Source organism: Mustela nivalis (assembly GCF_964662115.1).
Source record: "Mustela nivalis genome assembly, chromosome: 5".
In the NCBI taxonomy this organism is placed as follows: Eukaryota; Metazoa; Chordata; class Mammalia; order Carnivora; family Mustelidae; genus Mustela; species Mustela nivalis.
Genome location: NC_139024.1, coordinates 81,290,867 through 81,315,119, shown reverse-complemented (window position 1 = coordinate 81,315,119; position 24,253 = coordinate 81,290,867). Strand labels below are relative to the sequence as shown.

At 38.0% G+C, this 24,253-nt stretch overlaps 1 protein-coding gene across 1 annotated transcript; it reads left to right on the top strand.

Moving 5' to 3' along the window:
* Positions 1-3,569: 3,569 nt before the first annotated feature.
* LOC309864078 (nephrocan-like) lies at positions 3,570-24,046 on the top strand. Its single transcript, XM_082729429.1, has 3 exons — positions 3,570-3,824; positions 13,265-14,166; positions 23,187-24,046. Exons 1-3 carry the CDS (start codon positions 3,636-3,638, stop codon positions 23,632-23,634), a joined length of 1,539 nt encoding a protein of 512 aa, XP_082585555.1. The 5' UTR covers positions 3,570-3,635; the 3' UTR covers positions 23,635-24,046.
* Positions 24,047-24,253: the final 207 nt, after the last annotated feature.

Here is a 24,253-nt window from a genome sequence, read left to right as displayed (position 1 = left end):
CAATACCCATTGCATTGTATTTATTGCAGGGTTTCTTATCAATGGCACTGACATTTTGGACTTCTTAGTTCTTGGTTGTGGGGCTGTCCTATACATTGTACATTCTTTAGTATCATCCCTGGCCATTACTCTCTAGATGCCCGTAATACTGCCTATCTTCTCCCCATCACAACCAGCTTTTATTGTCATAAAAAATTAAAAAAAAAAAAAAGTCTCCAGACATTGCCAAATTGCCCCTGGCTGAGAACCCTTGGGTTCTAGAAAGGAACAAATGAAGGGAAGCAAGGAGGTGTGATAAAGATAAAAAAAAAAAAAAAAATAAGAAAACAAGTGAGGGAGGATCCTAGCTTGAGAATCTAAACAAAAGACATAAATCTAATTCAATCCAAATTCAAATGCAAATTCAAATTCAATCCAAATTTTTTAAGATTGCAATCTTTCTAGTGCTGAAAGATTTAACCTAGATTCTGGACTATATTCTGAACAGTTGCTAGGTGAATCATTTGAGTTTCCATTCTTGAGAAAGATGTTCATGTTTCTTTCTTTCTTTTTTTTTTTTTTAAAGATTTTACTTATTTATTTGACAGAGAGAGATCACAAGTAGGCAGAGAAGCAGGCAGAGAGAGAGGAAGGGAAGCAGGCCCCCTGCCAAGCAGAGAGCCCGATGTAGGACTCGATCCCAGGACCCTGAGACCATGACCTGAGCCAAAGGCAGTGGCTTAACCCACTGAGCCACCCAGGCACCCTTCATGTTTCTTTATTAGGTTTCTCCTTGCCCCAAGAAGACAAGAAATAATGATTAGAGAAGGTGTTTTTCAGTCTTCTCAGAGAAAAGAACAGTATTCCTCACACTTAGTCTTAGGGATCCATAAACCCAAGACCTAAAAACACAAGCTAAAAGTAGGGAATTTTACACCTGTGGCCCTGCATTAGCAAGGGAAGACTCCGAAAGTCTGCAGAAAGCATGCCAGGGGCTGAGCAGGGTGGTAGTTTTGTGGCTGCTTCTTAGCACAACCTAACTGCAGAAGAGCTTGTCATCTCCAGAGCAGGTGCAACAAAATAGGTATGTTCTTCAAACACCCAGGCTGTACATTTATACACTACTTTCTTTATAGACTGTGGTCTTAATAAGACTTTGCCTTCTACCTAAAAAATAAATAAATAAATAAATAAATAAAAGAATTTTCAGCTTCTCTCTAAATAAATAAGCATGGTCTGGGAGAACAAATGGAGCTTTTATTCTTCAAAACATTTTAAAACTTTTTATGATCCAAATATTTATATTTGTAATGTTCAAATCATGAAACAACCTAAAAATCTATCATTTAGTAGTTAATCAAACTGGGACAATACTATTCTTTTAAAAAATATTTATTTGGGACGCCTGGGTGGCTCAGTGGATTAAGCCGCTGCCTTCGGCTCAGGTCATGATCCCAGTGTCCTGGGATCGAGTCCCACATCGGGCTTCTTGCTCCGCAGGGAGCCTGCTTCTCCCTCTGACTCTGCCTTCCACTCTGTCTGCCTGTGCTCGCTCTCGCTCGCTCTCTCTCTGACAAATAAATAAATAAAATCTTTTAAAAAAAAAAAAATAAAATAAAAAAATAAAAAATATTTATTTATTTATTTATCAGACAGAGACCACAAGTAGGCAGAGAAGCAGGCAGAGAGAGAGAGGAGGAAACAGGCTCCCTGCTGAGCAGAGAGCCCAATGTGGGGGTCGATCCCAGGACCCCGGGATCATGACCTGAGCCGAGGGCACAGGCTCTAATCCACTGAGCCACCCAGGCGCCCCAGGGACAATACTCTTGATGGGCTATTAGGCATTTAAATTTATATTTATGGAAACTATAAATTCACATGAAAAATATAATAGTGAAAGTGTAGAATATAAAGTTGTATATGAGTATGTTTACAACTTGATAAAATGAAACTGTTTACATTATAAAATAGTAACAGAGATGATGCCAGAATTGCAGGAAAGCTATAGAAATACCATGGAAGAAGAAAATAGCATACAGTGTAATTTCAGGGCTCCTTCAAAGCAAAGGTCATCCTGCGGTGACAACAGAGGATGCAAAATGGACTTCATCTCTGTGCTACAAAACAGAAAAATTAGCTGTCGCTGATGGCAGATGACGGCATAGGGTTTGGTAGGCATTTCCTTTTAAGTAACCATGAATTCACTCTTAGTAAGACAGAAGAAAAAAAGATTTCCCATGAGTATTTCTTCTTGTTTTTTTTAAAGTCTAGGCAGAGAAAAGAAACTGGAAAAATGTTTGATTGGCGCACAGGACTAACATTTATTTTCTTTTCCCTTCCTTGCTTCTTTTTTCCCAAATTTTCTTTTATTGAGCATGACTTTCTGATTCGAAGATTCTAAAATCTAAAAAAAAAAAAAAATTCTATCACTAGACAAGAGAAATAAATGATCAAGTTTGTTGAAAATCAGGATATTGGTAGAAAAGAAATCCCTTATCATTCCCTATCTCAGATAGTAAAAGAAAACAGAGGTTAAAAAAAAATCAGGAAAGAGGAGCAGACAAGTCTTTTGAGAAAAGCACACAGAAATCCTTACTCTGGAAATAGAATGAACTGATTATTAGAGAAAAGAAACCTTGTGGCTTCACAATGAAAACTGTAGCAAAGAGAGGTGGGTTGAAGAGCACATCACAAAAGCTTTTCAATATTAGAAAATTTGGAGCAATCCACTCAGGCCAAAAAGCATGGGGAAATTCAGGTCTTCCACCTGGCAGGAGAAAGCTTTGCTATATAATCTTTTGCTTGAAATGCTTTTAAATTCCTCAGGAGGGATGAGCCCAGCAAGTAAAAGAGCCTCAAAAAAGGCATGCCTGGGACAAATGAAGCTTTCCTTCTGCAGCTGGATTTCAGAACACACAAGTTCCTCTGAAGAAACTAGAGGCCTTTTCTTCCATTACAGATAGATGAAGGTAAGGGACCCATTGTGATGTTTCATTCTACATCTGAGTCAACCATATTTTTGCCATTCAAATTCTTGAATTTGAATTTTGAATGGCAAAAAATATTGTCCAAATATGTTAGTTGGGTGGGTAGAATGATAGATGAACCGAACCAGTTTTCTGTGCCTCTAAACCTCTCTTCTTGGTGGCGCATTGTTTCCCATAGCAATAAAATGTTACTGGAACAACAATAATAAAGAAAATACCTGCCCATTTCCCTATACTGGTTAATGGGATTAGAAAACACCTGCCTGTTGCAGGTCTACAAAAATGGTTTTAATACAGGGTCACAGAAAATTCAAAGGTTTACAGCCCACTATAAAACAGCTCTTTGTCTTTTCCCACTAATTCCCTAGTGTCACATTTAACAAAACAAGGAAACTACAGATAGTAGAGGTGTTTGCAGATTAGCCTCCCAAGCCATAAATAACAGAGGGTTTTGCTCACCTACAAATATTAAGGCAGCTTATCAATGTTTAAACCCTTTGTGATGGTTGCTAACATTTTAACCCAGGTGAATTGAGAATTTTTTTCTTTCCTGTCTTCTTACATTGACAGAGTACACATTCATAAGATTCTATTATCAGATTTCACGATATAAAGAGTGGGACATCCCCTAAACACTCGCCTGCTGCCTGGGAGGCCTCGTTTGGGAAGATGCATCTGCTTTATGCTTTCCTTGTTTTGCTTTCTCTTAGTGATGGTTTCCATCCCACCTGTCCCAGCAGATGTAGCTGTGATTCCCTGCAGTCAGTGCAATGCTACAGGATAACGGAGGTGCCGTCCGCTCTTCCTTCCACCACCAAGAAGCTCTACATTAGCCACAGCAAAATTCCACACCTTCAGGTAACCATTCCATGCTCAAGTTGCCGCAGTCTTATTTTTTTGAGGCAGGGTGAGGGGGGACGGTGGGGCTGGGAGGCTTGATTTAAATGATCAACCCTTAAAAGTGGTGGTTATCAAGTTGGGATCCTTGGACTAACTATCTGCTTGCCCTTTACTCCTGAGAGGGGTATATGCCTCTGGGTATTTCTTTTTAGAGACTCAGTCAAAAACCATCAGAATCTATCATTCATGATGTTTTATTTCAATTTTTACGTTTGTAAAAGTGTAATTATGTTGTTGCAAAGTACAAGTAAAGAAGTGGCTCTTTCTTAACAAAGAGAGCTTGAGAGCCAATGGCTACTCGCTATCCTTGGAATTGACAATGAGTGCTTTCTGGGGATAAAAAAGGAGTTTTGTTTGTGCCATAGAAAGCAGGTATTCCTTAGAGCATTGTAAGACTATCCAGATGAACCCCAGCATGTGAGAATTATTTGTAGCAGACCCTACACATGTGCCAGACATCAGGGGTTTTATGGAAACATCTACGGAGGAAATATGTGTTTTTGATTTGGCATGTTATTGCAGTACTTGTTCTTTGAACTTCTTTTTTTTTTTTTTTAAGATTTTTATTTATTTATTTGACACACAGAGAGCGAGCGAGACAGAGAGTAAGGGCAAGGAGGGGGAACAGCAGGCAGGGAGAAGCAGGCTCCCCGCTGAGCAAGGAGCCAGATGTGGGGCTTGATCCCAGCACCCTGGGACCATGACCTGAGCTGAAGAAAGATGCTTAACCCACTGAGCCACCCAGGCACCCCTGTTCTATGAACTAATTTTGACTTTTACATTTATGCCAAGCTAGTCAGAGTGCAAAGAGTGCTATAGATTTGTCTGGCTTTTATAATACAAAGGAATTTTGGTTTGGGCCATTGATATTTTGGAAGCTATAGAAAGACAAGGGTCCTTATCCTAGGTTTCCCCCTAGCCAGAGATATAATCATCTTAAGCAAACACTTAAAAAAAAAAAATCCCTGGGCCTCACTTTCTACCTTTTTGAAGTAAGAAGTTTGGGTTAGATTGGTGATCCCTGACTCTTTTTACCTGGAAAAGTCAATCTGATTTTGTCTTTACCGGTCACTGTTCTTGCCTCCTTGAACCAAATCCCAAGAGAAGGAAATACATCTCTGTGGGACAGGTGCAGAGAGTCCACAGGTGCCTGTAATTTCCCTCCACATAGAGACCCCATCCCTTTTCGTCTGCTTAAGAAATTCGAATGCAGGTGCACCTAAACACGGAGAGTTTAAAGTATGTGGTATGGTATTGATTTCAAGGCTCAATAAGCAAAATTGCCTAGTGGACATGTGGACTCTCCTCCTGTAATCCAGTAGTAAGATGCTTAAATATTTGTTTTGGAGGCCTGAGATGCCCAGAGCTAAAGTGTGAGCTAAGCTCGGTAATGATCCTACACTGCTGCTTCGCAGCCAAGAAGACGAAATTACACCTCTCATCAGATTCATTTACTGAATGAGCACATTGGTTTATGTTCAATGAATGGCAATACTGCCACTTCCCTGACTTCAACCCAGTTCATGGTCTCTTGGAAGGACAGTTTCAGCAGAGAGGTTGATGAAAGACAGGATTGTTTTGGGAAGGAAATAAAAAGCTCTAAGCAATAATACATCTCTTTTAGCTGTTATTGGTGAATATGATATATGTTCTACAGAATCAGGTGCCTGTATTCCAAGAAATAAACATTAGGATATCTTCAGATTAAAGCAATAGAAATTACACACATATGTACACACATATATACATATATATATGCACACATACATATACGCACATGCCACATACAAACACACGTGTACACCCTACACATATACATGCAAACACCTCACAATTTAAAATATTTCTATTACTTCTTTATCTAATTTGTGTTTGGGACTGTGAATGCTGTGTTTGAGACTGGGGATAAAAGACAAAAAATTCACAGTTCCTGCCCTTGAGACATGAAGGCCTTCATTATCCGTTCATCTGTAAAGCTGCCTGCTTGTTTGAGGTGCATGCCATCGGACTGTAGCACTCCTGTTTCTTCTTCCTTTGTTTCATATTGTGCCTCAGCCCCTTCCCTCCTGGCTTCTGGTCTTGCTTTCCATCCTGAGCCCTGCATCTCCTTGTTGCCACCAGGGTGCAGTGTCCTAGCTCATTAGAATTCCCTGAGCTGATAATAAAGTATCTGTCTACATTTCCACTTCACTACAGCCATCTACTTGGTGATATCATAATTATTATACCGAAACTCCTCCACTCAGAAATCTTCAAATCCCCCATTCTCTGATCATTATCTTCCTTGCTTTCAGCTGCCATATTCTGCACTTCTCTTGTCACCTCGTGGAGACTTCTAACCGTACATCAACCCGTTTTTCTCAGATCATTAGTTTATTTCCTATCATCTTCTTTCCCATCCCCTCCTTTTTTTTTTTTTTTTTGCATCCCCCAAATAAATGATCTCAACACCTATCCCGCAAAGTCTTAGTCTTAAATAATGGTGATCATTTTCTCTTGTTTCTCTTATACCTAGATAGCCTGATGCTGCTGGAGAGGATCACACCACCTCTCTACACATATGTATGTATAAGTGTGTGGTTTGGAGCATTCACAGATTTGTAGAAATACTGCAAATTTAAGGTCTCTGACCTCATCTGGGTCTTCAGTGTCATCAATCCTTTCAATTCTTCTTGGTCAGGCTTTCCTACCTTCTATCAACATCTTCTAAAACCTCAGTAGAGTTTGGGTTATGTTCTCAATTTCTACTATCTTCATTCTCACCCGTGGCTGGCCTCCCATTTTATTGACTAATCCTAACAAAACTCAACTTCTGCTCATTGTGGACTAACTTGTCTCCATTCAGTTCTGCAAACTCTTTCCTCCAGACGGAGAGGATGAGATCTTCCTTCTTCTGCTCAAGGCAGCGTCCCACTCATCCCCTGGAGTCCATCTTCTTTGCCACCCCCTGAAGCTTGCTCCATCATTCTCCCCACACCCATATCTTCAGTTTCTCTTTCCTTACTAGTGCCTTATTCTAGCTTATAAATAGATAGGCCCCTCTCGTTACAATAAAAATAAAATTATTTCGGGGCACCTGAGTGGCTCAGCTGGTTGCATGTTGGACTCTTGATTTTATCTCATGTCATGATCTCAGGATTGTGGGATTGAGCCTTGCATTTGGCTCCACATTCAGTGGGGAATCTGCTTGATATTCTCTCTTTCCCTCTCCCTCTCCCCACCACTTAAATAAATAAATAAATCTCAAATAAATAAATGTTTAAAATAAAACAAAATAAAATAATTTTAACTCTCTTTGTCTCTTCCTGCTACTGTCTCTCTTTACTTGCAAAACTCTGTAAAAGGATACTCTGTACTTACTGTCTCTAGTTTACCTCCTATTTATTCTTTAATTCACCACTGTCTGGTTTCTACCTACTCCAAACAGTTAAACCACTATTCCTTCTAAGGCATTGGGTCATTCATATTTCTTGAAATTCTTACTCTTTTGCCTTCCATGGCACCACACTTTTATGTCCTCATGATTCCTTTCTGATAGTTCTTTTCTGCCATTTTTGTAGGTTTCTTTTCCTCCTCTGCCCCTTATTTTTTTGGCTTCTCCAGGGAGTCTCGGTCCTCAGCCATGCCATTTCTTACTATGTACAGTCTACTTAGGTGACTTCACTTTATGTAAGTAATGATGGCTCCCATAACTGAATTTCTAATTCATGCCTTCCTCCCATGTTTCAGACTTATCCAGCTCCCTATTGGACCTCTTCATATATGTATTTCATCTCAAAATAACATGCCCAAAACTGAAGTCAATCTTTCCCCCTAAACCTGTGGTCTCTTGTCGCTGGCTTCTTTCACTTAAAGTAATGCCCTCAAGGTTTATCCATGTTGTAGCATATGTCAGAAATTCCTTCCTTTTAAAGACTAAATAATATTCCACCTTATGTATATACCACATTTTGTTTATCCATTTATCAGTTGGTGGACATTTGGGTTGTTTCATCTTTTTAGATATTATGCTCCAAAGAACATTCATGTACAAGTTTTTGTGTGGACATATATTTTCATCTGCCTTGGGTATATATCTAAGAGTGGGATCTCCGGGTAATATGGTAATTCTGTTTCACATTTTGAGGAACTGCCAGATTGTTTTTCCAAAGTGGCTCCATTGTTTTGTATTCCTAGAGTAACGTATGATGGTTCTGGTTTCTTAGCATTCCTACCAACACTTCTTATCGTTTTTTTGTTTTTTTTTTTTTTTTTTGATCATAACCATCCTAGTGAGTTCTGTTAGAATCTCATTGTGGTTTGACTTTTCTATCACTAGAGGTTAATGATGTTGAGCATCTTTTTGTGCACTAATTGACCACTTGATATCTTTTTTTGGGAAAATGTCTCTATGAATCCTTTGCCCATTTTTTTGAAATTGGGTTCTTTGTCTTTTCATTTTCGAGTTGTAAGAGTCCTTTGTATTTTCTAAATACAAATCTCCTATCAGATCTATTATTTGAGAAAATGTTCTCCCATTCTATGGTTGTTTGCTGTTGCTGTTGTTAATTTTCTTTTTTTTTTTATTTTTTTAAAGATTTTTTTAATTTATTTGACAGTCAGAAATCACAAGTAGGCAGAGAAGCAGGCAGAGAGAGAGAAGGGGAAACAGGCTCCTGCTGAGCAGAGAGCCCTATGTGGGGCTCGATCCCAGGATCCTGAGACCATGACCTGAGCCAAAGGCAGAGACTTAATCCACTGAGCCACCCAGGCGCCCCTGTTGTTAATTTTCTTAATGGCATCCTTGGAAGCACAGGTTTTTAATTTCCAGTAAGTTCCATTGACTATTCTTTGTGTATGTCACTTTAGCTTTTGGTGTCATATCTAAGATAGCTTTTATCAAACCCAAGGTCATGAAAATTTATGTCTATATTTTCTAGTAACAGTTTTACAGTTTTGGCTCCTACCTTTAGAGGACAAATAGGAGTGCCTTTAGGACGGCAGTCAATTAAAATGATTGGTCTTTACATCTTCAGTAGAAGGAGAAAAGCTACTTCAGATTCCTCCTGGGTAGGAAACATAAACAGACTTGATCACCAAGTGGGAGGATTATGGACTATTTTTATATTCTCTCCATACTTGCCAGAATTTTAAAATTATTTACAGAGAACAAGTATATTGATGATCAGAAAAAAAGTTCCAATATTGTTTTACTTATTGGCCTGGTGCACACACGTCTGAGCCTCTAACTACGAGGGTATTTCGGTTATCATGTGGACATTGAACCTATAAGCAACCCAAGAAAGGTTTGTGACCCTCTAATGCTTGCAGCAGGACCCACCCAGAAGAAACTGGAAAAAAAGCCTTTCATGAGGAAGGAAGCCAGCAGCCCTTGCTTCTCTGGTCTACCTCATTTTACTTTTCTTGCTTCTTTTTCATTTTTTGAATTTTATTATAACTTTTATCTACATATATCTTAGATTCACTAAACTGTAAAAATGTGTGGAAGGAATTATACTTAGTTAAACTTCCTACACTTAATCATTAACACCAAGCCCTACTTGCCTTGCTTTTTAAGCAACATTGAAAAAACTCACATAGCCTCAAGGTTAGCTCGAGGGCAAAAGTATCTCTTTTTTACATCTCCTGAGCACAGTTCAGCTTAGTCCAGGGAAATGGAAAAACTGGTCTAGCAGAATTATTTTCCTTTTTCTGCTCTGTAAATTCAACGGAAAAGTTGAAAATAAGTATCTACCCCATTGTTTGTGGTGTCAGAATTCTATATTCTTCTGCTAAATGCATGTCATAGGAGTGAGGTTAAAATAAAAATATGTGTGTTGGTATGAGATAAATCTGGGTTGGAGGCTCAATTTTTCCACTTGCTAGCAAGATACACTAAGCCCAGATATTTTATCTCCTCAATCCTCAGTTTCCCTTTCCAAAAAAGGAATAATCATGCTTACACACAGGACTTTACAAAGATAACCATAGTAAATACTTAGAAAATGGTAGCCATTTTTAAAAGATTTTATTTTTAAGTAATGTCTACACCCAATGTGGGGCTCCAACTCACAACCCTGAGATCAAGAGTCGCATGTTCCTCTGACTGAGCCAGCCAGGTGTCCCAAGAAGATGGTAACCATTTTAATTAGTAATAACCCAAAGTAATCTGCATTGACTGGCAGAAAGAAAAAAGAAAGGTCTCTATGCTTACCAAAAGAAAATTCCGTTAAGAACATGAACTATGTCTGGGTGCCTGGGTGGCTCAGTGGGTTAAGCCGCTGCCTTCAGCTCAGGTCATGATCTCAGGATCCTGGGATCAAGTCCCATATCGGGCTCTCTGCTCAGCAGGGAGCCTGCTTCCTCCTCTCTCTCTCTCTGCCTGCCTCTCTGCCTACTTGTGATCTCTGTCAAATAAATAAATAAAATCTTTAAAAAAAAAAAAAAAAAAAAGAACATGAACTATGTCAATGGTTTATGCCAGTCTATACACTGGACGAGTAGAAATGAAGACAAATTGAACCTCTGATATGACACTTTGTCTGGTCCCCAGATAAACAGCCCATTTGGATCCATGTTACCCCTGATACTTGCTGCATATTCAGCAATCTTTTAGGGTTTGTAGTCACTCAGACAAAAGTGGAACTATTAATAGCACCAAGTTTTTATGGAAGATCAGCAGTCTAAGAAGTGAAGATCTATGTCTAGAGTCTTTTCTAACTTTATATGCAAGAAAGGTTAGAAAGGGCATTTAGAAATGAAAAGTATATTAAAGAACAGTCTTGGGCAGGTCTTTTCATTTTTGGTGGGGAGGCTGAAATTCTTCATCCCTTTAATGGGAGATTTGAATTAGATAATATCCAAAATTTCTGCTTTTCTAAATCTCTATGATTTATGTCTAGATTTTGTCTTTTTTGAAAAACATTAATTGTAGACCAGATGCAAGAGAAAATGGTAAGGTGAGGAAGAAAGAGTTTAGCGTTAAGAGTTCAGTCTGTTTAGAGTTCAGCAGACCTTGTTGAAATTCTCAACTCGTTTAAGTTTGTTATTAGCAAACTTGCAGAGTTATTAGAAGAATTAGTGATAGTGTACTGTTAATAAAATTCAACTGAGTACCTTGGAAGATCTAATAAGTAAGCTATTCATGAATCAGGCAGTATTCTAGCGGGCAGAGCTATGCTCCCAGAAGCTGTTATCAAATGGGAGGATTTTAGGGTAGAGCAAGAAAGTTACTGAGAAAACAGTAAGTAAGGATGGTTTCAAGTCAGGTCAAGTTCCTTTTGAGAATAAGGGAAGGGCAGGGTTTTTATAATGATGATTATGTCACTAATGCTGATCAGGAAATTTCAGGTTGACTGTTAAAGTTCACATTCTTAAGAGAGGTTAAAACTGTAATTAAGTCTTTGCTGTCATGGGTGGGAAGAAATGACTCCATTTGGGACGTGTATGGGGTTTTTTGATTTGTTTTGTTTTGTTTTTAACAAAAAGCACTTGGCACCTGTAGATAGTCAACAAATGCAAGAAAAAAATACTATTAATATTGGGACTAGGACTAACTAACACATCTGACTAATCATTAAGAGAAGATCATATGTTAGCAGCAATGCACAAATCAAGGCAGCTGCCAAAGCTTTTATGATTAAAAAACATCTGTTTATGGAAATTTTAACATGAGATTCTTCCAATGGAGTATCATCTTAGGAGAAGCTTTAAAATATACCATAATTCACATCACATGTCCTCCTAGGATATAAGTACCTCTTTAATAAATATGTGGTGCAAAACTAACCTGCCTTGAATGTGTTAATCATGCATTGGTATTACAGAAGGGCTCAACTGCATAATTAAGTCAAACATTCAAAAACTGGATAGTAAGACATAAAACTGTGCATTAGAAAAAAAATGTTTAGACTTTATTTATTTATTTATTTGTTTGTTTATGAGAGAGAGAGAGAGAGAGCACACAAGCAGGGGGAGTGGCAGAGGAAGAGGGAGAAGAAAGGTCTCTGGGGAGCGGGGAGCCCAAGTCGCTGGATGCTAGGATCCCGGTATCATGACCTGAGCTGAAGGCAGACGCTAAACTGTCTGAGCCGCCCAGGCACACTGTGCATTGAAAATTTTAGCTCAGTTGAATTCTAAACCAGACAGAAAATTTTGAGAATCTTTATCAAGCTGAAGAAAACCTGGAACAATTCCTCTTTCTGCCTAGAGATGATCTTACTGTAAGAACTAAATACCAAGGATTATGTCATCCTGGAGAAGACCTAGATGGCAAGGTAGGAGGTTGACAGATATGTGGAAGGATAGGAGTGCTTGAACTTGCAACCCATGGAGAAAGTATATCAGATTTGATCATTTCTAAAACCTAAGAGAAGAATAGATTAGGTCTGGGATATATGCCAAATGGAATCTTTGCTCTCAGACATGGAGACACATGTATCCTGTTTGTTTCTTCCTGGATCTTTTTCATCAGTGAAGTGCAAATTGAGGAGTAGGGAAGAGGGAGGCTAGGCTAGTTTTACTAACTATAATAGAGTTGAAAATGTTTCTCTGATAGGCCCGTCCTAGTGACAGCAGTGTCTAGGATACTTAAAATTTTTACTTTTAATGCTTAAAAAAATTTTTATGTAATTTATAACATTAAAAAATCATCTAAACAATGAAAAATGAAGACAGTAATTTCCAGATCATTCCCATTCTGGGCTATTGTAAGATGATGCCACAAAGAGCATCCTATTGTACAAATCACTGTGCAACTTGGTAGCACTTCTGGCTAGAAATAAACTTGCTGGGTCAGAGACTACATAGCAAAAGTTGGCTAATATTATGTCTACCAATACTGTGTGAATATCCTAACGTATATTTGATATTCTAGACTGTTAGCAAGCATAAATAAAAAATAGTCGGGACCTGGGGCGCCAGGCTGGCTCATTCAGTGGATCATACAACGCTTGATCTCAGGATTGTGAGTTAGAGCCCCAGGTTGGGTGTAGAGACTACTTAAAAATAAAATCTTAAAAAAAAAAAAAATAGTCATGGGGCACCTGGCTGGCTCAGTCAGTTAAGCAGCTGCCTTCAGCTTAGGTCATGATCCCAGGGTCCTAGGATTGAGCCCCGTATCAGGCTCCCTGCTCAGCAGGGAATCTGCTTCTCCCTCTTCTTCCCCCACTGCCACTTCCCCTGCTAATGCTCTCAATCTCTCTCAATCTCTCTCTCTCTTTCTCTGAAATAAACTTTAAAAAGTCAGGACCTGAGTTTCCATCCTTTTCCAAGAGATAATTTTAAATAGATCTTGAAGAGAAATCTGAAGTATCATTAGTATTAAATGATAATGTGTAGAGTATTTCCCCCCACCCCCGACAATAATCTTAATTTACTGCTTTTTCTCTTTGTGACCCATCCCTGACTTTTTTTTGCAGATGTCCAGCTTCACCCGAATGTTGGCTTTGGAAGATTTTATTCTGTTGGCTAGTGGAACAGAGTCAGTAGAAAATGACACTTTCAAAACTCTGAGTAACTTGAAGACCTTGGAACTCTGGAAAAATAAGTTAAGACAAGTCCCCAGGATTCTCCCAGTCAGTCTTGAAGTGTTAAAACTAAATGATAATTCAATATATGTCCTACATGGATCCGATTTTGAAGGGCTGAAGAAATTAAAAATCCTTGAACTTAAAAACAATCTGATCTCTTCTCTGTCTCCCACCACACTCTCCTCTCTTGTCAGTTTGCAGAGTTTGGTGTTAGATAACAACAATATTGAATCTGTAGCCGGACCGCTGGCACTTCCCCACCTGAAACGCATGAGCATGGAGAATAACAGACTCCATCTTATACCAGCCAACTTCTTCATGTCTCTCCAGTCTTTGCAATTTCTCAGCTTCAGTGGTAACTTTCTGACTAAAATTCCTATTAATCTGCCTAAATCTCTGCTTTCTTTAAAAATGGAGAGGAACCAGCTCAAAGTGGTAAGTTTTCGTGATATGAAACACTTGGAGCATCTCTCCCATCTTTATCTGTCAGAAAATTCACTCTCCTCCATTGACGGGGCACAGATACTTGCCAATTTAACTACTCTTGAGCTGTCCCAAAATCGGGTTCAAATGTTGCCCCTCAGACTACCAGCGAAACTACAAAAACTTGACATTAGCAATAATCTGATTCAGAGAGTTACAGCGCAAGACTTCCAGGACCTCCGAGACTTGAAACACTTGTTTCTGGACAACAACATTGTTAGCTTGTTCGAAGCTGGAGCCCTGCAGATGTGTTCCCAGCTCTCCAACCTGGCCTTGGAGCAGAACCTGCTGTTGTCTATACCTCTGAGGTGAGTGGGAGTTATTATTTATGGTGACTACTTTAAATATTTTCTGAAAATCGGGGCAATGAAGCACATTAGACAAGCAAGAAAAAAATGAGAACAAACATAAATGACTTGGTCAAGGGTGCCCGAGAGCTCAAAGGTAGAGACTGTAGACAGAGTTTTGGAATCTCCAGCTCTCTAACTAAATCCTGCACCCACTTAATTTATCTTGCCTGTTGGATAAGACACGGGCAAGTGAGATCTATGTTGAAAATAGGCAATGCTGCTTTGGTGAAGTATGCTATTACACATAATATGGGGATCTTATAAAAGATCTTGGTTTTTAAATATGTGTTTTTAAGTATGTGGCCTGGGACCAGCAACAGGGATATTGGGTGCTTAGCCACTAGCAAAACAAGGTTATGAGAAAGAAACGAAGGGGAAATGTAGTAAGATATTTACATTTTTAACAGCATTGAAATAGCAATTACAAAAAAAAATCACAAGTGAATAATCTAATCTTGTATTTATTTTGAATTATATATTTGGAGGCCTCATATGCTTCTCAGCACTGAGATCTTTAAAGGACTTAAACGTGGCTCTGCTTATTTCTCTGTCTGCCTGTGGGTATGCAAGCCCATTTGTGTTGGTCTCACCTTGCGTTTTTGGTTGTCTCTCTCATACACACATGTGCACATACACACCCTCATACTCTGACACTTAATTTCTCTTTCCAAATATCCCTCCCTCTGTGCCCAGCCTCCTGTCCTGTTTCCTCACCCAGTCATAACTGATAATTAATGTGCATGTTGACATTAACTGATCCTTTTTTAGTTAACTTTATTCCATGTTCTACATGTATGAAATAGGTAAATTAAAAAATGGTAGAAGGAGAAAGCCCTATTATTCTCCTAGAAAGAGAATATGGTTAATTATACATGCCTATCAGTGGATTCATTTTCCTTTGGGTGCTTTATAGGAAAAAAAGTCCCCTTGCTCTGTTGATTATCATTATCAAATTGCTCATAAGTAACATACCAACTTTTGGCTTCTTTACAGTCCTGTGGCACTCGATTTACTTATTTTCATTTTGTTATCAATGAGAAAGGGAAAAATTATCTTTGCTATGCACAGATGTTCATTTTTTCTAGTTGGAAAAAAAGATATTTTATTATACAGCATGGTAACTGTAACCCAATGCAAAACACCAGAAAGTAATTTTTATAATGGAAATTAGTATTTTAAAATATATATTGAGGGTTATTTGAAATTAATCAATTTTTTAATGCATAATCATGTGCATACAAATAATGTATTTTACCAGGCCCTTGGGATACATCAGTGCAGTAAAAAATAAAACTTCTTGTTCTATACAGCCTAGATTCCAGCAGGGAAGTAGTAATAAGAAACAGAATGTATAAGTATATAACACTGAGATGGTGTTTGGAGCTATAGTTAGCAACAACAAAAAAGGGCAGGCTTACAGGTTCAGGAGCGTGGGCATGGCTGGTTGCAATTTTAAATAGGGTAAGCATGGTAACTCTCATGAAAATGTAAACTTTGAGCAAAAACTGGAAGGAGGTGAGAGATTTAGCTGTGAAGCTGTTTGGCGGGGGAAGTGTTCTAGACAGAACAGCCAATACAAAGACCCTAAGGCAAAAAACATGCAGTGTATTAGGATTCTAATACTTGATATTTCAATAATTTCTCTACTATGTTTCAAGTCTTATTTTCTATCACTATATACCCCTACTCCAAGAAAAAAAAATCATGTATAGAATAAAAACTCCTAAAACAGGTTGGGAAGTGACTGTTGTCATCAAGGATTCTCAGGGGGGCTGTGAGAGCCTTGGCAAAATTGTGAAGGCAGGGGACTGCTCTATTCAGATGGCTTTTAGAAGCATTTGGTTGAGTAATCCTGCTAAGTTTAATGAGTGAAAAGTAGCTTAATTATTTACTCCTGCCAGGGCATTTGTGTGTTTTAATAAGTGACTACAGAAAGCACAATGCTTTTGCCCAATGGACTGTATAATAGAATTGCAAGCCTGAGCTAGCCATGATTCTCAAATCTGACTCCATGTTACAATTATCTGGAGAACTCTGAAAGGAGCATACTTATGCCCAGGCCTCACTTCAAACTAATTAAAGCAGACACTCCAGGATTTGTGCCCAGGCATCAGTATTTTTGAAAAGCTCCCGGATGAATTTAATGCGCAGCCGGTTTAGAGAAGTAATGAGCAAGAACAATGAGCGAGGGACAGGAGATGAGTGTGGGCTTTTCCTATGAGGCTTAAATTAAGCAACACAACTGTCTGTTCAGTCAAAGAACTTGGCCAGCTATGAGAGCAATGTGTTCTTTGTAGAAAGTGATTTTTAAATTCCTCATCAACCCCCCCTCCCACGTCCCAGCTTTTCTTTGACTTGGAAAATGGGAATGGCCCAGAAAAGTTTTTCCTTGATTTTCCTCCCAAAGAGCATTAAAACTCAATACTGTTTTTAAATTTTTGATTGGTAGAACTTTTATTTATGAGCTTAAAACAATATACTCTTATTTGCATGGGTCTTATTCATGCACAAAATTGTACTTTAAAGTTCAGATTCCTATTAAGAAACTATAAACACAGGCAACCTATCCATTGCCAGTTGCTTACCTAACTTGTTTCTAGTTGCTATCACTATATATCCCTACTCCAAGAAAAAATCCTACCACAAATTACAAATCCCTACCACAAATTACAAATCCCTTCTTTTGCCTACCATCCTCCAGTTTAGATTTCACCAAGGAAATAATAGTAGATGGTTGTAGGTACACATACATTCAAATATCTACTATATTTGCCTCAATATACGAATTGAGATAGAAAATAATACCTAGTGTTAAGTACTGACTAACCCAACAGTGAATTTATATCTCTGTGTTATTCCCCATTACTTCTTACAACAATCCTGTGAAAGTAGGTACACTTTTTAACTATTATTTTATGGATACATTTAAGTATCAAGGAGGTATCAAGATACTTCTCAAAATCAGATCATCAGTAAGTGGGAGAGTCTAGATTAAACACAACAGCTTAACTGCAGAGCCAGGGAATTTTAAAAAAATTAATTTCTTTTTTTATTAACATAGAATATATTATTTATTTCAAGGGTACAGGTCTGTGATTCATCGGTCTTACACAATTCACAGCACTCCCCATAGCACACACCTTCCCCAATGTCCACTCCATCCCTCCCACACCCATCCACTCCAGCAACACATATATTGTTAAAAGAAACTAATGGGCTGGAGGAGATTATGCTGAGTGAAATAAGTCAAGCAGAGAGAGTCAGTTATCATATGGTTTCACTTACTTGTGGAGCATAAGGAATAACATGGAGGATATTAGGAGAAGGAAAGGAGAAGTGAATTGGGGAAAATCAGAGGGGGAGACCAAGCATGAGAGACTGTGGACTCTGAGGGTTTTGGAGGGGAGAGGGGTGGGGTTTGGGTGAACCTGGTGGTGGGTATTAAGGAGGGCACATATTGCATGGAGCACTGGGTGTGGTGCCTAAACAATGAATCTTAGAACACTGAAAAAAAAAAAAAAAAAGAAAAAAAGAAACGAAACGAAACTAACAGAGCCAGGGAATTTTAGCCACCACATGATAATCTGCCCCTGAGATGTACTCTGCTATAAACAATACACTAGACCCACTTAAAAACTTAGAACACCCTAAGACCTGGGTCTCACTTTTGCGGTTTCATTCTTATTTTACCAATCTGCAATTCAAAGAACAACGATTAGTTACATCATCTTATCTTTATTCACAATTTGGATAATTCAAATCCAGAATAGCTTTCTACAACCTACCGCAGGCATAACATTTTATCTTACTTACGCTCCCATGCCATCTACTGGTAACATGGGATACCTCTTTTTACACTAAAAAGCGACAGACTCAAAGAATAAATATCATTTTTAGAAGCTGGTTTGTCTTAAAATCAGGGATACCTTTCTCTATAAATCAGACTCAAAAGACAAATTATGTCAAAGCCATAAGTGACTGCCCTAATTTCACAAAACCAGGATATTAGTGATTTCGCTTACAGTGTCATTTTGGTTATAATGCTCATCAAAACACACACACACAAAAGGAAGAACAGGTACACATTTTGGCTCTGCAGCCTAGAACTGATCATCATATTTGTTTAAAAGGAAACTTGGCTTTCTCATTTTCATTAGCTAATGTTTATTATGTGATTTCTGTGTACTGGGCACCTTCATCTATAAGGTGGACAATCAGAAGCTTTAAGCTAAATAACTTACCTGAAGTCACGTGGCCAAAGTTAGATCTTGAGTCTTAATTAGTAGATGACTCTTGGTTTACTTTACCATATCTTTTCTCTGTTGTTCTCCCTTTACTTTCAAGGGTGACGGAAACTTGCTTCCCGCCACATCATCTGTAAACAGTCCATCTTTCCTTGAAAAAAAAAAAGAAGCTATACGTAAGATTTTTCTGTATAACTTTTAGGGATTTACCTTATATCAGTTGGTATGTGCACAAAATTACATTTTCCTGGGGATTGACTTCAAAATAAATTTAGCAGATTATTAAAATGTATGAAGTGATTTGCCCTGGTAAATTAATCCACTTTTTAAAAAATATTTTTAAAGATTTTATTTATTTATTTATTTGACAGAGATCACAAGTAGGCAGAGAGGCAGGCAGAGAGAGTGAGAGGGAAGCAGGCTCCCTGCCAAGCAGAGAGCCCAATGTGGGACTCGATCCCAGGACCTTGAGATCATGACCTGAGCCGAAGGCAGCGGCTTAGCCACCCAGGTGCCCCAATTAATCCACTTTTTAAGGTAAATTTTATTCCAACCAAGAAGAAGTCACTTTAAATAAATAAGACTAAAGAATACTCAAAAGCATAGGGGCAACTGGGTGACTCAGTGGGTTAAGCCTCTGCCTTTGGCTCAGGTCATGATCTCACGGTCCTGGGACTGAGCCCTGCATTGGGCTCTCTGCTCAGCAGGGAGCCTGCTTCCTCCTCTCTTTCCCTCTGCCTGCCCCTCTGCCTACTTGTGATCTCTGTCAAGTAAATAAATAAAATCTTTAAAAAAATACTCAAAAGCATAAATACATACATATGTATATGCGGTGTATAGCTTAGGATACACTGTAAAGTATGACTGGGACAACAACCATAAATTTCACTGATTGCCGAAAGGCATCAGTGGATTCACACTCTATGAAAAGAGAGGGTTTTTTTTTTTTTTTTCCTATAAAACTTTTCCCCTTCTTATCTTCAGAAACAGAATGACCCTTAATATGGGGTTGTTGAGTAGTAGGAAAATGTTCAGGTTCACAATTGTGATTCTTTTTAAATTTTTATCAATAGGCATTAGCATGACATTTTTCAAATTGGTATCCATAGGTTAAAAAAAAAAAGTTTTTTCCTAATTATAAAGCAGTGCCCATTCAAGGTTGAAAACTTTGGGTGCTGACAAATGAGAAAGCATCCATAATTGCTCAACTACAGCTCATGTCTAGATATAATTTGTTTTCATATTCTTGGGATCATTCAGTTTTGTTTTCTATGTTTTCTATTTAACACCATAGAGGATTGTTCTTTCCCTTTTCCACTTTTTCCAAGTATTACAATGGACCCAAGGGATCTTACTTTATTCACTGTGTTACAGTCACTTAAAGTTGCTAGTCTCTTTTATTCTCAAGTTGTTCCAAATTTGTCTAGTGAGATCCCTTCTAAGCTGGTCCCTCTGTTCATGAGACACAAATTTATTAGTTCTATTTTTAAAAATTTGTCATAAAATATACATAAAATTTACTTAGCTGTTTTTAACTGTACAATGCCATATTGTTAAATCCCTTCATATTGTTGTGCAGTTGTTCTCTGGGACTTTTTTCATTTTGCAAAACTAAAACTCCACATTCATTAAACAACTCCTCATTTCCTCCTCTCACAGCCCCTGACAACCACTATTATACTTTCTGTTTCTATGAATTTGACTATTCTAGATATGTCATGTAAGTGGAATTATAGTAGTTGTCTTTTTTTGTGATGGCTTTTTTCACTTAGCACAATGTCTTCAAGGTTTATTCATGTTGTAGCATGTACCAGAATTTCCTTCCTTTTTAAAGCTAAATATTGCATGGTACATACATATTTTATCTTGCTTATCCATTCACCCATCAATGGACACTCAGATTGCTTCCACATTTCAGCTCTTGTGAATTCAATATGGGTATACAACATGTAAATATTGTATAATATTATTTAATACGTAAATAGCTCTTTGAGACCAATCATGCTTCCAGTTCTTCTATGTATATACTCAGAATGGAATCGCTAGATCATGTGCTAATTCTATATTTAATTTTGGGAGGAAGCACCTCATATTGTTTTCCATAGTGCTGGCGCCATTTTGCATTCCCACTGACAGCACACCAGGCTTCCAATTTCTCCACATCATCCTCAGCACTTTTTATTTTCTGGATTTTTAATAGCAGCTATCCATCCTGATGGATGTCCTATTAATCTTTGAACATGCTATTGCAGTCTGGTTCAGACGTTCTGGCTCACCTTGCCCCAGACATGGAAACAGTCATTTCTCTAAGAAGCCTTGCTTCTTTTAAGTGGGAACTGGAATTCTGAAATTAAGATCTGGGTGCTCAGTGTGCTTAGGCTATTGGAGTAGCATTGGTATCAGGGTGTAATATTACTTCGAGATCCTTCCAGGATGCACAACTAGAAAATATATTTTTAAAGTGATGAATTCCCATTAATACCTCTAGTTCATATTTAAGATTAGAGAGTTTTTCTTATTTTATATTTGTATCTTTTCTTTTACAATGAAATCTTGGTTCTTAATGATATGAATATATTTACTTACTTCATTAAAAAAAGGTTTCAAAACTTCATTACTAACCGCAGTATGAATAATAAACGTGGTAAGAGAAATTCCCTTGCAGATCCTTTCGTCCTTAATGTCTAAGGCTTAGATATATCCATGAAGGATATTCAGTCTGAGTACTTTTTCTTTCTTTTATGTGGTTATATACCAACATCATCATTTGATTGATTAATTAGATATGCTTGTTTCTGTTTGTGTTCAATTTTAGGGCTTGATTCTGTTTTACCGTTTTCATTTTGTGAACATGTAAAACATTAACATGATTCAAAATTAAAACCATATGCATACACTTCCTATAAGTAACCATTTTTATTCACTTCTGGGTTATCGTTCTTTTTTTTAACCCAACATAAGCAAATATGTGTACGTATATTCTCATTTCCCTCTTACACAAAAACTGATAGACTATACATCCTATTGCACTTCCTACTTTTTTCCCTCTAACAATACTTTCTGGAAATCATTTTATGATAATTCTTAGGGATGAGTCCCTTTTTTTTTTTTAGGACTGCATAGTAGTTTTTTAACTTTGTACTGGGTCGTTTCTAGTCTTTTGCTATTATAAATAATACCATAATAATTGCCCATATGCAGTTTTATATTTATTGAGTCATATCTTCAGAGTATAGTCTTCGAAGTGAAATGATTGGGTGGTAGGGTAAATGCACAAGTTATTTCATTAGGCTTTGCTAAATTCTCCTCCATAGGAGTTATGCCATTTTAGTGTCTGACCAAGTGATGTATGAGAATGTCTGTCTCTTCACAGCGTTGTCCACAGAATGTATTGCTAAGAATTTTTTTTTTAATTTTTTTTTAACCAATCTGGTAGGTGAGAAACGGCATCTCTGTGTGGTTTTATTTTTTCATTTCTCTATTCTGAGTATGTTTGAAGACTTAAAATCTTTGCTTTCCTGTTTATGTGGACTTCCATTCATGCCTTTTGCCCATTTTTAAGTCTCATTTTAAAACCTTTTCTTCTCACCTTTTTTTTTTTTTTAAAGATCTTATTTATTTATTTATTTATTTGAGAGAGAGAATGAGAGATAGAGCATGAGAAGGGGGAGGATCAGAGAGAGAAGCAGATTCTCCATGGAGTTGGGAGCCTGATGTAGGACTTGATTCAGGGACTCCGGGATCATGACCTGAGCTGAAGGCAGTCGCTCAACCAACTGAGCCACCCAGGTGCCCCTTCTTTTCATCTTTTAAGAATCCTTTACATATTAGGGAGATTAGCTTTTTGGGTTATAAGTTGCAGATATTTCCCCCAGTTTATCATTTATCTTTTGACTTTTCTTATGTCTTTTGCCATACACAATTTTTTGTGTGTGAAAAAAGATCATTTGATTCACTGATCTTTTATAGCTTCTGGATTTTCAAGTCATAGTTAGAAAAGCTTTCTCCTAGGATTAGGATTTAAAAAAATTTTTAAATACATGATTTTTGTTGTCACATAATAATCTATTATCTCTTAATTTCCAAATTAGTGGGCATTAGTCTTTATCCTTTTTTCTAGTGTAAATATAATTAAAAATGTGACAAACATATTTGTAAATAACTTTGTTTGCTTCTACTATTTCCTAGGTTGAAAGACATGATGTTATTTAAATTTGATATGTGTTACTAAATTATTTCCAAGGTGGTACCAAGTTACACTTCCACCAACAGAGTTTAAGTTCTTACCTCCAACACCTTCAGGAGCAATACATTTTAAAATTTAAAACCAAAACCATGTTCTAATTTCATACATAAAACATTGCATCATTTTTTTCGTTGTCTTTTATATTCATGAAGAACCACACCTTTTCATGTTTTTATTCCATACTTTTACTTCCCCTATACATTATGGACTCATGACCTTTGCCACATAAAAATTGGCAATGTTCTTTCTTATCCATTTACCTGATCCTGTTTGACAAGACAAGAAATGAGAGAGTCTTATGGCTAGGAACAAGAACACTCTGAGGGTTAGAAGACAAGACCTATGAGAAAGGTTAAAGACCTATACAGAAGACTTAATTTTTCAAAACGTAGCTTGTTTTCTAGCTTCCACCAGGACACAACGGTACAGAAAAGGCTGGTGTTGCTTATTCTGAGTTCCTCTCCCCTCCTATTTCCATGCTTTTGCAGGCTTCCGGGGACCTTAGCCAGGCTGGACCTAAAAGGCAATGCCATCCAGGATATTGCTGAGAGGGAGCTCAAGGATCTGAAGAAACTTCAGGTTCTAAACCTTAGGAACAACAGGATTTCTGCCTTAGACCTCAAAGTCTTGGAGGGGTTGCCTCGCCTCAGACACCTGTATCTGGATGGAAATCCGTGGAATTGCACCTGCAGTCTCGTAAGAGCGAGGGAGATCCTGAAGGCCAAGGGCACAGATGTGAGGGGAGGACAATGTGCTGCACCAGCTGAACGACAAGGGGAGAGCTGGATGTCCTCCAAGAAGATCATGAGACAGTGTGAGCATCACTTACATCTGACGGAGAAAAACAAAGAGACCAAAAAGAAACCAAAACCAGAAGAGCACTCCAACATCAGAATCAACATTGATGATGATGATGATGATTATGAAATAGATTAAGGATGAGCTTTGTTTACAGTTTAGAAAAAGGTTTTCTTAAAATAGACTTCATTTTAGAGCAGTTTTAGGTTCACAGCAAAACTGAGAGCAAGATATAAAAATTTCCCATATGTCTCCTACTTCCACACATGCATGACCTCCCTGATCTCTGCATTCCCCTTCAGAGCAGGACATTTATTACAATTGAAGAACCCGCATGGACACATCGTCACCACCTAAAGTCCATAGTTTGCACCTGGGTTCGCTCTTGGTGGTGTGCATTCTGGGAATTTGGACAAATGTATGATGACAGGTATCGATCACTGTATTATCACACAAAGTAGTTTCACTGCTTTAAAAATGCTCTGCATTCCAGGAAAAGTTTTATAGTGTTCCATCTCTTAAGCAGAAATAGTCAATAAATTTAGATATGTAGGACTCTTTTTGTAAGTTGCTGTTTTGTTTTTTTCTAAAAATGAACTGAGAGTGGGGTGCCTGGGTGGCTCAGTGGGTTAAAGCCTCTGCCTTCGGCTCAGGTCGTGGTCCCAGGGTCCTGGGATCGAGCCCCACATGAGCTCTCTGTTCAGTGGGGAGCCTGCTTCCTCCTCTCTCTCTCTGCCTGCCTCCCTGCCTACTTGTG